Consider the following 14,234-nt stretch of genomic DNA (forward strand, 5'->3'; position numbering starts at 1 on the left):
AGGAGAAAAATTAATGAAAATGACAACAGAACAATATGTATCTTTGAAAAATGATATGTGCATATTTCATATGTGAAGTCGGCAAATGGTAGGATGTCTTTGGACTAAGTATGTAAACATCCAATCTTCTGCACACAAAATATTCACCGAAGAGCACACAAATGAGTGGGGAGAAGGTGAGGTTCCCATCATGAGGAATGCCAAATCAAGGATAAGAGGAGAGAAGGGAAATTGCCCACGCAGGAAGGTTGAACATGATGTTCATATTTCCTTAGCATGGTGTCATGTGCATTTTCATATATTTTACAAATGAAAACACAAGTGCATCATATAATGGATGCATAATATTGCCAGGAAATTGCAGTTATTCTAAAATACAAAGACATTGTTGGAAATATTACAAATACATAATGGTGAAACAAAAATAGAGCATGTTGCATGATTACATGCAATGATTAAACTCAATCAAATAATGTTCTTCATGTTAGTTTTGCTTCACACTATAAAAATAATTTTCCTTGAGAAGTAAGAAAACACTGTGGTGAAAATTTGTAAAAAATTATAAAAATCAACACTGTAGTAACTTATTATTATATTTCAAACAACTATTGTAGAACAAACATGATTTTTCACAGTCTCATTTCAGAATATAAAAAATAAATCTCTCTCTAAAAAAATTCATCAAGTGAAATGTTAACTAAAACAAGGCACCATTACTTATTTCTCTGCAAAAATCCTCTGGAGGAGCAGCTGGAAAATCCCGAATGAGACACTTTTAGGATGAGTCTTCTGATGATGACGATGACTGCATGTCTTTGTCCTCTTCACCATTTTTCACTCCTAACTTTTCTTTGATGAGTGACATTGCCTTCTTCGTCTTTGTGACATCTGGACTGTAGGCTAGCAATATCAATTGCATATGATCTTTTGTTGGCAATCCCTTTAGGTCAATGTCAGTCTCAAAAAGTGGTAAGTGATTCTCCCTTATCTCTGTCAGTTTCTCTTTCAGCTGGAAAGTGAAGGCAAAAATGAATTTTTATTTTGGTAATTGTATCAATTCATCTTTAGAAATCTTCCAAAAGTTGGATGGAAATGAAATTGGCCAACCATTGGATGGAAATGAATTCCCAAAATTTTTAAATTAAAGAAAAAGCTCATGTATGAGGGTGGTCTGAAAAGTTTCTGACCTCAGAAAATTTCAGAAAAAATGTTTTGTATCTTTGTTAGGTCAGAAACTTTTCAGACCACCTGCATAAGTGTTTGTATTCTGTGCACAGAATTTAAAGATGTCTCTTCAAGCTCTCATTTAATGTTCAAATTTGTTTATGGTACAGAAGACATCACTGAAACAAAGGGTATATAACTGTATACCAACTACACTATATGGTAAATTAAAGTTTTCCTGATCACAAATTCTAAAGCTGATATGAAAAAGCTCAAAACACAGTAGCCTCTGTTGAACCTCATTGCTGATATTATTCATGCATATATTCTAAGTGTGGCAATATAAACTCAGAGACTTGGATCAAATTGTGAGCTCTAGGTAATTTAGTTATTTAAATTTAAGCAATTTGATCATCCATGGTAATGACAGGGTGTCCAGCAACATAAGTGATCAGGGAAGTTGAATGAAAAGCATTTTGATAGGCGATGGAATGTTGAAGATGGTGATATAGGGGAGAATGTTGTGCAAGTAAAGAAGAGGGAGGAATAGAACAGAAGGTATATTGGATGGATTAAATGGATGGAGGTATAATTTATGCAGAATTGAGGATAGTGAGGGACGTAAGGTTCTCTTTTGAGTGAGGCTAAGAGGTTCAGGAGTGCTAAGTCTTTATTTTCAGCCAAAACCTATTCTTAATGGTAGACTATCATATAAAAATCCCAAAAAATTGTTTTACTCGGAAAGATAAAATGAATTTATGGGTTTTAGAGATATTTTAAGAGATTTTTGAGGCCAACACTCTGAAATTTTATTGTAATGCACAAGGAAGAATCAAGTAACTTTGCATTTCCACAGAAGAGAATTTTTACTGTCGACTAGTTTCACTACAATGTGGTATCACCTAGAAGTGGAATTACTGTTTTGACAAAAGAGCCATAAAGACTGGCCGAGGAACTTATTGAATATAAGTCCAGGAATGAAGAAAGCAATTGAGTAAGAGAACAAGGCAGATGACATCTTTACATTTGTCAAGAGCAGTAATGCATTAAAAACTGTACATGAGGAATTAAGAATGAAGTTGCTGCCTTTTGCAACAACTTGTGAACAAGGATTTTTAACTACAATTAACTAAATAGCAAAGCAAAGGAATGGACTGATTCCCAAAGTTTACATACTCAAATAGCATTGACATTGAAAAGTTCAAATTTTCATGCATGAAAAAGAAAAAATATCATTCCTCAATAGCTTGAAGAGGAAACTTTACTGACATAACAAACTATATTCTCCATATACATTGATTGATAATCTTTAATTTTAAATTTTCAAATTTTTTTCCTTTCAACTTTGAAGTGGTAATGTTGGTGAAAACAAATAATTCTATTTTGGTTTAATAGCTGACAAAAGATCCCCACGCTCTGGCTTAGGGCATTCCTAGGTTTGACAGCATAGTGCAAATTTTTGCCTAATTTGGCATTGACTTTGTCTCCACTCCACAATGATTATGTCTCATGAGTTTTATGAAGCATGCAAGGGTTGAAAACAGAAAAAAAGGTTTGCCTATAAGGGCTGCAAGGTTTGCGACATTCCTTTGAAGTTTTTGTTTTTGATAAGTAGAATCATCTCTGTTAGGGACAAATAAAATAAAAAAGTCTTGTGGTGAAAGCATTAAGTCATCTCATGCTTTATATTTACAATTTTTGAAACTGCAGCTTTCCCAGCATTGCTCACCAAAATAATAACATTTCATGAAACAATATAGCCTAGGGCTTATGTAAACCAAATGGAGATACTAGCTTCTGTACCAATAGAATTTACTGAGATAGAGAGAGATTGGGGTAGAACAAAGCTAAGAGAAGAAATGGAGCTGCATGTTTATGCAGTGCCCATGATCCAATTGACTGAAGCATATAATGAAACCAAGCTGGGACAATACAGTTCTATGCTTTTAGGGATGTAGGGTGGGGGTGAGTTGTGCTGAAAGTGGATAATTGTAGCAGCAGGAAGGCAAGTGGGTTGAATGAACTTGCAGACAATGTAAAAAAATGTAGAGAAGGGGGTTTCTGATGACCGAAGTCAGTTTTACCATCAGAAGGAGAGAAACAGACTTCATATTTAAGTGGAATTGGCATAAAGTTCCATGAATTACATTTTATACCCCAGATGCTTTTCCCTTTTTGTCTTCACTACCATCTAAGTAGCGTTCAAAATGTGTTCATCAAAAATTAATTTAACTGATTCCAAGGTAGGTCTATGGGGAAGTGGATAGTGATCCTATTGTGTGTAAATGTATTGATGTTGAAATTGCTGAAATTAGGGAAGAAGTGGAGTCATCTCTATAATTAAGGTGATGGCATGGGACAAAATTATCATGCTGAATTATAGATTAAATTAACCAAGGTGATTGGAACAGCTGGCAGGAGAATGAGAGAATACTATGATTTTCTTACTATTATTGTGTCATTGACGTAAGCTAAAATGCTATTGATGAATTTCAATTAGTTCACTCAGGAACATTCTACCTGTTTTTAAGGTAGGTTTGGCATGGCCCTCAACAGTTATTCACTTCTAAGTATAATGAGAACTTCCCCTTTCTTTGTCCTGCATCTTTTTTCCTCATGACTTCTGCCTGCCATCCATATTTTCTAAAAGGCCTACTCTCTTCCTTCCTATGCCAGGCTCACCTGACATTCTCTCTTCTATCATGACCTTCAACATTCCACTACATTTCAATATTTCTCCCATCCACTTCCTTTGCACTTTTTTGGATTTCCCCCTACAACTCTCTCTCTCTCTCTTTGTACAACCTATTAAAAACATCAGCGTTTGTCTTCCTTCCCGTCCATATTATTTTCTCCATTCTTCTGCACACCTACACCTCAAAAGCCTCCAATCTACACTCATCCTCCTGCTTCAAAACCAGGTTTCATATCCAAACAGCAATTACACTCCATATTAGTATTTACTAATCTTTCCTTCACACCTGTTTTTAGTGTACCTGTCATCAATTCTCTCCATCTTGCAAATACTCTTTTTTCCATAGCTCAACCCTTATCTTAATATCCCCAATACTATGCTTATTTTTGTCTTAAAACCTAGCTCAAGTCCTCCCTAGGCCACCCTTATCATGTATGCTGCAAAGTACTGGCAATGATGAGGAACCTTAACTCACTTCTCTGTCAATCACTGCCTATTCTCTCTAATTATGCTGCCCTTACCTGTGCCATCTGATTCATATACAAGTTTTGAATAAGTCACCTTTCCCTCAATGACTCAAACACACAAACTAGGGGATGTGGCCATTCTATGCTACCAGAACCACCTAACAAATAAAATGTGACATTCCAGGGAGGGTGACGTAGCTATCATAATAATTCTTATTACAAGTTACAACAGAAAAACGTAACGTGCTGAAAATATAAATCAGTCATGAATATTAGAAAAAAGGCACCGATTATATTAATGTATTGGCTTCACAATATACCAGTTTCTATCAATATATCAGGAAAATATACCAGATTTACTGGTGTATACCACCTATCCCTATCACTGACTAAATACTGAAATTCCATAGATTTCATCGTCTCAAGTAAATATTGAGTTATGAAATACAAACAGTTGATTTTATCTCGGTGATAATGACATACTGTACAGGTATGAAGCATTGTACTTATCCTATTCAATACTAAATGCTGATTGTTTTTGATTTTTTGAATCAACATACCATCAAATCCAGTTGTATTTTTCTGTTTTGAAAATTTCAAGAGGATGTTCAATAGAGTGAATAAGGTAGAATTAAATAATGAATCGCAAAGGAAAGAGTAGATTAGAGGGGTAGGAGACTTATCCACAACCTGTGCATATCTCAGATTGCTAGGGTGCAAGTGGAGGATGGAGAGCCAGGATGGGCAGTCTTAGGAAGAGAGGTAAGATGGGCCTTACCTCTCGGTGTATGCTTTTCAATGTACATATGGAGAAAATGCTGAAATAGGCATGGGAAAAACTGGATTTAGAGAGGGATAGGGAGAAAAACAAATCACATTGGGAAATCAGTGGCATAGGTACGGAATTAGAACTCCTAAGAAATAAAATATCTAACAAATATACAAAACTTACACAGGCATTAATAGAAATATATGAGACAAAGAGAAATTTAGTTGATTGACAACCCTCCATTCTGAGCTATTTTATTTAACTTTTGAGATATGGCAATGATCTCTGCAATAAGTAAATGAATTAACAAATTGGCCTAAAAAGTCATACCTTTCTGTTCCGCTCAATGTCCCAAGTCAAAGCTGGGCTACTTCCTTCTTCCTTTTGTTTTTCTTCAACAGGAACTGTTCTCAACTTCTTCATATCACCATCAGCCTTGCGATATGCATCCAGGAATTTTTGCTCAGTGCTGGACTCCATGGGCAGACTGTAACGTTTTGCCAGGGGTACATAAGCTTCAATAACTTCTAGGGGCAAATATGAACAGTTCTCCTTAGAGCGATTGTGGGCACGGTAATCATCCAGCCAGGCTTCAAACACACCCATAGCCTGCTCCATGTGGCGAATTTTCTCTTCATCTTTCGTCCTCTGGATGCAAAGCTAAGGGGTCAAAGTTAAGAAAAACAAAAGGGTTATCTTTATTCGTCAAATCATACGAGGGTCATCCGGAAAGTAGTACCCGTTCGTGCCGCATGAAGTGCTGACGACGCGAGTAGCCGCTGGACGAGGTCAGATAGCTTCAGTGGCTTGTCTGCCTTCTCTGAGCCAAGTTGCGTGACGCTAGCATTGCCTGTGTTGTTTCTGTGATTGTTTAAAATGTTTAAAAAAATTGAGAACGCCGCCAGTTGTGAAGTGAGGGCAGTGATTAAATTCCTCAATGCAAGAAACGTTCGCCCATGTGATATTCATCGCCAATTAAAGGAGGTGTATGGAGACAATGTAATGGACGAGTCGTCTGTTCGGCGGTGGTGTCGCAACTTCAACATGGGGAGGGGGAACACACACGACGATGAGCGTTCGGGGAGACCGTCTGTCATTACAGACCAACTGGTGAGCTCAGTTGACGAATTCGTGAGGAACGATCGGCGCGTCACAATTGATGACATCTGTGAGCATTTTCCCAATGTTTCTCGAACAATTGTTCATGAAATTGTTAAACACCATCTGCATTATGCAAAAATTTGTGCAAGATGGGTCCCTCGCGTATCTCAATGAGCTGGCGGCGAAGGACTATGCAGCAGGAATACAGAAACTTGTCACACGTTATGACAAATGCCTTAATTTGCTTGGAGATTATGTTGAGAAGTAGTTTAAAGTATCCTCTTTCAAATAAAATTTTTTATGTTTGTTAATATTTACTTTTGTGTCTTTATTTCACGAACGGGTACTACTTTCCGGATGACCCTCGTAGTAATCAAATGTGATTTTAAAATAATTAGCTCATGGCATGAAAGAGTAAACCATGGACCTCCTCATAGCATAACAAGAAGAGACTGGTGGACTAATGGTGAACATTTGCATATCAGGTCAACCTTCTGGTTTGAATTATAACTATGGAGAAATCTTAAAAACCACAAATCATGTGAAGCAACTCACAACTAGCCCTCCCTGATGGGGGAGCTGGAAGTGGTAAGTGGGTGCAAGTGAAGGGAAAATGGAGAGGTTTGACAACCCCGCTGATTGACTACAAGGGAGGGAGGAGGCATGGGAGCAAGTAACCATCCGAGAGGAGGGGGAGGGGAGAGTGGAAGGCCCCAAGCGCCCACTTTAGCATCCCGGCTGGCTCGTTGTGCAAAGTTACCACATACTGCGTTTTCAACCCAAGCCCAAAGAACTTGGGCCTGCCCCATGTCTGGCCCAATTACATCAATAATAATGCATTGATATGTCAGAGATTTGGTGCATATTCACATACACAAAAAAAAAAAAAAAAAAATATATATATATATATATATATATACAAATTTATATAGATGGAGGCATTCAAAAGGAGGAGGGAGTTGATGAGAGGGACGTTGGGTAAGGATATTAAGAAAAGACTTGCAAAAACTTTGATATGGAGCGTAGCTATGTACAGTGCGGCAACGTGGTCATTAAAGCAGGAGGATAGATGTAGATTGGAGGCTTTTGAAATGTGGTTGTGGAGAAGAATGGAGAAGGTGAAATGGACAGAGAAGAAAACAAATGAGGAAGTACTTGGTATGGTGGGCGAAGAGAGGGGTTTGTTGGGAGAAATCCTATGGAGGCAGGAAAAGTGGATGAAGGGGGTATTGACCGGCAGTTGGATGTTGAAGACTGTGATAGAGGGGAGAATGTTAGGCAAACGAGGAAAGGGAAGGAACAGGATAGGGATGTTGGACGGGATGAAGGGAGGAAGAAAGTACTCAGAGATGAAGAGGGACCTGATACAGAGTAAGATGCTGGATTTTATGTTTTGCTAGGAGTCACAAAATGTTTTATTTAGTAGCTGTGTCCATCCAAAAACCTACCTTAACCGGTAGATTACCTAATAATAATTATATATATATATATATATATATATATATATATATATATATATATATATATATATATATATATATAATATATATATATACATACTATATTTATATATTGTCGCATTTGGTTAAGTGGAAATTGATATGGAGTAACAATTTAAGAATTCATGCAGAATGCAGAATGAAACAAATTATTTTTCAAAAGGTTTTTACAGCTTTTCTTGAGAACAGGTACTTTTGTTTCATGTTTGATTTCATGGGGAAGTTTATTGAATAATCTTAAGCTCATTGCTGTGGGCCCATGAGCAGTATTGTGTGTTTTCTGAAAAATGGCTGGTGCAGGTCCTTGTGTATTGGCTATGGTAATCGCAGTTGGACATGTACCGAGAAATATTACCCTTTGCATGCAAGATGACATTAAATATATGTATGCAAGGTACTGGTAATTAACCAAGTCTTTTGAAGGGAGGTTGACATGGTGCATCCCAAGGATCATTGCTCATAATATGTATAATCCTCATTTGGAAATTGAAGATTATGCCCACATGTGGGGAGGAGCCCCAAAAGAGGATGCCAAAAGTAGCATGAGAATAAAATTCACCATAGTAAATGAATTGAAGGACCTATAAATTTACTGAATTTCTAATATTTCTTATGATGAAGCATAGGGAACTTAACTTTCTACCCAATTTGAAAATGTGTTCCTGCTGTGATGTTTGTAAGCAGGATACGTCTCGGAAATTGGGTGCTGGAAAGAATATTGGGGAATGCGTAAACCTGCTGCATCTATTGAGAATGCAGCAGAAATGGTTTTTATTGGTGAAATAAATCAGGTTAGACTTGCTATTATTGGGTTTTAGGAAGTTAAGAGAACAATTGAAAATCTGTGTTACTTCAGCTGCTATCTATTTATTTGAAGAGGAATGGTAATCCAACAACTCTGCAGGAAGCATTGGAAGGGCTGACTAAAGGGAGTTGTGGAAAGTTGCGTTGAGAGAAGAGTATACATCAATCATTGAGAATAGACTCACACATTGGACAATAGGCCAAAGAACAAAACTGAAATGAAAAATGAGTGGTTTTTCAAAGTAAACATGGGTGCTAATGGAGGGATGCATAGTTTATTCCTGCAGATGGTAGTAGTTTAATACTACAAACAAAAGTCATGGTAATGGGAACCTAGAAACTAATGCAATCCTTTTAGCAAAATCTAATCTGCTATTGGTAAATTTTAGATGCAATAACCATTTAAATGATTAGTTTAGGGTATAAGCTGAATCACCAACAACTCAATTTTAATATTGCATCCTGACTATGTATGCCTGGGCTAGTAGGATAGTAAAAGATATATTTCCGGCTGCTCCTTCAAAGAATACTCTAAACCTGTAAACTTAAAATTAATCATAAAAATCAAACCAAAGGTTTAGGTTTTATTAGGAAGACTTACCCATTCAATTAAATATGTATTATAAAATAATATGGCATAAGTGCAACATACTACATCCAGTTTTTCAGGATGTATCACCAAATTTATGGGATGATCACATTCAATGGGTAAGAAATTAATTCTCACAATGCATCATCACCAGCTAATATTAATGATTTTAAGAGAAAGTAAGTATATGCAGCCATAATCTACACACACACACCTTTGCACGATGAAACATGGAGTTAACCACATAGAACTGGTAACAGGGATCTCGCCCATCCAAGATCCTCAGGGTTTCCTCAGCCTTCTCCTTATCCTTGAATCCAGCACCCTGGACAGCCACTGACTCACCACCATTTTCCTCACCCTCAGTCTTCTTCCGACCCCAGCCACCCTTGCGATTCTCTGATTCATAAGGCTTCTCGCCTGTACTCTTCTCTGCCTTCACTTTCGGCATCTTAGAGTAAAATCAAAACAAAAATTCCTTCAGATGGTTAACTATTTCTTGTTCATATCAATCAGGGAACATGTAAAAATCATACGTGAATAACTTAGAGATAGGAGAAAACTTTAAAAAGGAAATTGATTGTTCTGAAGAAGAGGGGCCATTTGTTTTGAAATTGTTAGAAAGGAGGGGTTTAAAGAAAATGCAATTGCACATTAAATTTTGAGAAAAAAGTCTCTTTGGCGAAGAAGAAATGAGCCACATTTGAGAATTAGAAAGATGTGAAAGAGGAGTCAATATTTGCTGATGATAAAAGTACATTTGGAAAGGATATTCATGTGAAACTTTTACTTTGATGAGCAGGTCAGCAAGTGCTAAGAGTGTTGGAAACATTGAAGCTGACAGTAGACTCTAATAATTAATATTTAAAAGGGAAAATTTAGAAGATTAAGATATCTCTAAAATTTCAAAGTTTCTGACATGCACTGAAATCTTGGGTTTCAAAGCATTGTTTCTGAAAGTTTTGAGTATTTTTTTGCATTGATAATTGCAATTCTAAATTTTAATTGTCCAAGGCAGAGCAAGAAAAAGGAGCACTTCAGTGATGTTCCAAAAAATATAGAAATTAATTTAAAAGATTATGACCTTAGAGCAGTCATCTATGGAACAAATTCATTGAGAAATGGATTTCAGCCTGGCGCAGGCACAGAGGATAAAGCAGGAACAATTGTAAGGAAAATAGAGTTGAACAGTAAAGTGAAAATGTGAAAAGTAAATCGTGGTGGAAAGAACACTTCACCAAAATATTAAATAATAGCCTAAACCCAGAGAAAAAAAAATAAATCGAGCGATAACAATAAGGAGAAAGAAAGGCCAAATCAAAACTTTGACCCCCATACATTAATAGAAATAATGTAATTATTATGGGGAAATAACAAACCCTTTCAGAACAGAACAATGACTAAAGGGCTACGTAGATGACCCGAACATTATAAGTAGTACATAAGGAGGAGTAAAATAAATACTTTAAAGCTGAGGAAGAAGCAAGAGAAACTGAGTAATAATAACAACATAAAAGCATTTCTACAATCAGAAAGGAAACAAGACATAGATACATATTGGGATCGCAAAATGGCCCATTTGAAAATGCTCATTTATCTCATGATAATAAATAATAAGGATGGACTGAAGGAAATTAAAAAAAGAATTATTTCAGAAAACAGAGCATAATATTCTCTCTCGCACACACATGGAAAAATCAAGAGAGGCTCACAGTCAAAGAATAGTCACAATACACATTAGTTTAATCTGCACAGTGAGCATACATGGCACTGAAATGCTAATACTGATCAGAAAACATTTTAGATCTATTTGAAAGGAAAGTTCCAAGGAAATATGACCCATTTGAAGTTAATGATCACTGTGGGCAAAGATGTAACCAGTTATACTATTTGGTGAAGTTAGTCTCTCATATTACATAAAACGTATGAAAACTGAGGTTATGGTGGGCTAGTCATACACATAGAATGGAGAAGAACAGGACAGTGAAGAAAGCATTTCAAGAACAGACTGAGGGGAGGAAAGTAGTTGGTAAAACTAGTGAAATGTGGGCAAGCAGGGTGGGGACTGAGTGATGTCAGGGAAATGCCGAAAGTATGGAATGGGAAGGCAAATGTGATGAACAGGAATGACCGTAGGCAATAATTAGATGTGGCCAAGGTCAGGTTTGGACTGTGGAACCATAAAAAAGATGAACTGAAGTGGAAAACAGGATTTTTTACTTGAAGTCAACACAAATGCCTAGATGTGGCTTGCAGGGTACTATGTAATAATAAATAATTATAATATACCCCAAGAAAAATGCCCCAGGGTATCTTTATATACTATTGGATTTTTCACTACTATTGGAAACCTTAGGAACGTCTTGACATACTGTTGGGGAAAAGGACAACACTTTATGGCGAGAGCATGGAAACATAAATATACATTTAACATGGGAAAATTTTAAACTACCGCTCGAAATTCTAATTATTCCCGCTGAGATCATTCGTGGAGTAATGCTAATACACACATTACGCGCCATTAAAATTCATTTCGCTTCAAGTAGTTTTTTATAGTACGCGCGCACACGCCCACGCGGACGAACCCACCCACGCACTCACTGATAGAGAGAGGAAATAGATAAGACAGTTAAAGAGGGTTAAGAGATATACGGAGGAAAAGAATAAGCATGTTGGACGAAATTAAGAAAGGATGAACGCATGAAGAATCGAGTAAGGGTTCACCAAAGGGTTTCACGCAGTGCCACGCATAAGGAAGGGTTCGCTATCGAGCAGGAGTTCATCCAAAACTAGCTTGACCGCTGGAATACAATCGATAATAATATTATTAACCTGAAAAGTCCTCGTGCTGATGGCACGTATCCATCACATTGTTCAAAATACCCAAATAATATTTTAGGATATGATTTTTCAGTAATGTGCAGGGTAGTTACCAAAGGCTTACTCCTCGCCCAAATGAATACAATGATGCCTCAAATCGAGGCCAAGTTCTCTCATTCTTTCCGCCATCAGTGTGGACGCGACGAAATTGGGATCTCGCCCAAGGGCTCCAACCCGGCAGAGGCCCCTTTCGGGAAAGCTCTCCGACCCGGATGAACACATGCCGTAAATAACCGATTCTGTTGGAAATTGTGACCTCTGTGGCAGACGCTTAATTTCGGGCTTAACTAAAAATCTCTTTCCTAAGAGGATCCCTACAGAATCATTCATCCGGCTGGAACTCCTTGGGCGCGGACGATTTTGGACGGCAAGACCAGAATCCCATGAACATGACGATATTTGGTGTACAAACAATGCAGTAAATGCGTATGTTCGGAGCAAAAATATTTTCCTCGTGGCGGAGACGATAAGGGACAAAGGAGAATTCGGCGTCAGGAAGTGTTTGGATCAGGGGCGAGTATGTGGGCCGAGATCGTAGTAGAACTCGAGGGGGCCAACGTCTTTCTCTTTGCCTATCCACATGGTGCCCTGCAAGCCACCACTAGGGTGTGTGGCAGGGGGTGATTGCACACCAGGCATAAAATATCAAAAAATTAAGTTTCTCTTAATTTTTAATTGCGACATATTCCTGTAAAGTAATTCAATCACGGAAGATCATGACAACTACAGATGCATGAACTACGTTATCTTGGTAAGATATACTTGCACTTTACGATACACACTAAAATACGAGAGGATCTGTTAATAACAATAAGGGCAATGCTTGATGAGATATTAACAACGTACTAGGCCACTTAGAGAGAGAAAAACATACTTTTTCACCCTTAGCGCGGCCGTATACAGTTATTCCGAACCCTTATCGTTCGCGGGAAAAATGAAATTGCAGGACAGGGAATTTCATCCATCTGTTCCGCAATTAATCTCTCTTAATTTTATTGGCATTGCGTGAAGCGAGTCGCCCCCGTGGATCGCCGGCACCAACCGCCCGGGACCGCTCGTCCGAAAACACATGCCATTTCGTGATCGAGGGGGAGGCTCCGAGGGTGTCGGGAGGGGCCGGCTTACCTTTTCGACCGTCTGCTCTGTGCTGTCGTCCTCCTTGCCCTATTCGCCTGCACGCTTTCACTACGACTAACCCACTCGCTGTTGCTCCCTCTTCACCTCGGCCGTTGAGGGGGCGAGAGGGGAGGCGTGAGATGAGGGAAGGAAGGAGAGTGCGGGGGAATAATGACGTAACCGGCACAATGGTGAAACTTACGGAATTCGCGGCTTGTACTGCTGGGAGCGGGGAGCCGGAATCTTTTGACAAAATCCTTAATTTTCATCGCGCTCATAATCTTCCTTGTAATGGCCTCGGTGGACTTGGAAGGTGGGAACATGAATTAATATGGCGATCCCGAAGTTTTGGCATTATTTCGTGATTGCAGATCAAATATTCGATCTTTCATGCAGTGCACATCACTGTTTCGAGGTGAAATGTTTTTTTTTTTACATTGTACCCTGCAAGCCACCGCTAGGGTGTTTGGCAGGGGGTGGTTACACAACAGACTAATGCTGACCCAAAATACTGTTCCCTCCAAGCTCGGTCGGAAAACGTAATTTTTTATCTTTCATCGCTCGAGGAAAAAACGACATCTGAAATGACATCTGTTCTGCGCTTAATCTCTCGAATATTATCGACATGACCTCTCCTGCCGTCGTAAGATGGGGTAATTAAACATTTTCAACATCACTGCTAATGAGACATCCCTCCAATGTATGCAAGTGATTTAATCTGTAATTTAACATTCGTTCCGTGAGTGATTCCCAGCCTAGCTGCTCTAATATTTTGGATACGCTACTAAGTTTATCGTAACATCGTTTTACAAATCTAGCTGATCTACGCTGCACGCGATCCAATTCAGCGATCAATTCAACTTCATGAAAATCCCATATACTTGCAGCACATTCTATAAATGAGGCCTAACCAGCGACAGATAACATTTCTCTTTAACCTTCTATTCACATTTCCCAATACTCTCTATATAAATTCTAATATTTTATTCGCTTGTCCACATATTCCCCATATATCCCATGTTAAACCCTGGAGAGTCCCTGCTTTTAAGTCAAAGAAAATAAATTCCGGTTACCAGTACAAGACGATTGGGCATGCTTTGGAACTTTAAATAATATTGATTAATTATTTCTTGATTAATGATGCTGAAAA

General features: G+C 38.1%; 1 protein-coding gene across 1 annotated transcript; it reads right to left on the reverse strand.

Moving 5' to 3' along the window:
* Positions 1-575: 575 nt before the first annotated feature.
* On the reverse strand, positions 576-13,158 carry Ude (Uracil-DNA degrading factor). The gene is made up of 4 exons (XM_071591435.1): positions 13,094-13,158; positions 9,303-9,539; positions 5,426-5,755; positions 576-1,009 (listed from the first exon to the last, which is right to left on the reverse strand). Exons 2-4 carry the CDS (start codon positions 9,537-9,539, stop codon positions 776-778), a joined length of 801 nt encoding a protein of 266 aa, XP_071447536.1. The 5' UTR covers positions 13,094-13,158; the 3' UTR covers positions 576-775.
* Positions 13,159-14,234: the final 1,076 nt, after the last annotated feature.

This window comes from Hetaerina americana, unplaced genomic scaffold (genome assembly GCF_022747635.1).
Source record: "Hetaerina americana unplaced genomic scaffold, ioHetAmer1.1.p SCAF_46, whole genome shotgun sequence".
NCBI lineage: Eukaryota > Metazoa > Arthropoda > Insecta > Odonata > Calopterygidae > Hetaerina > Hetaerina americana.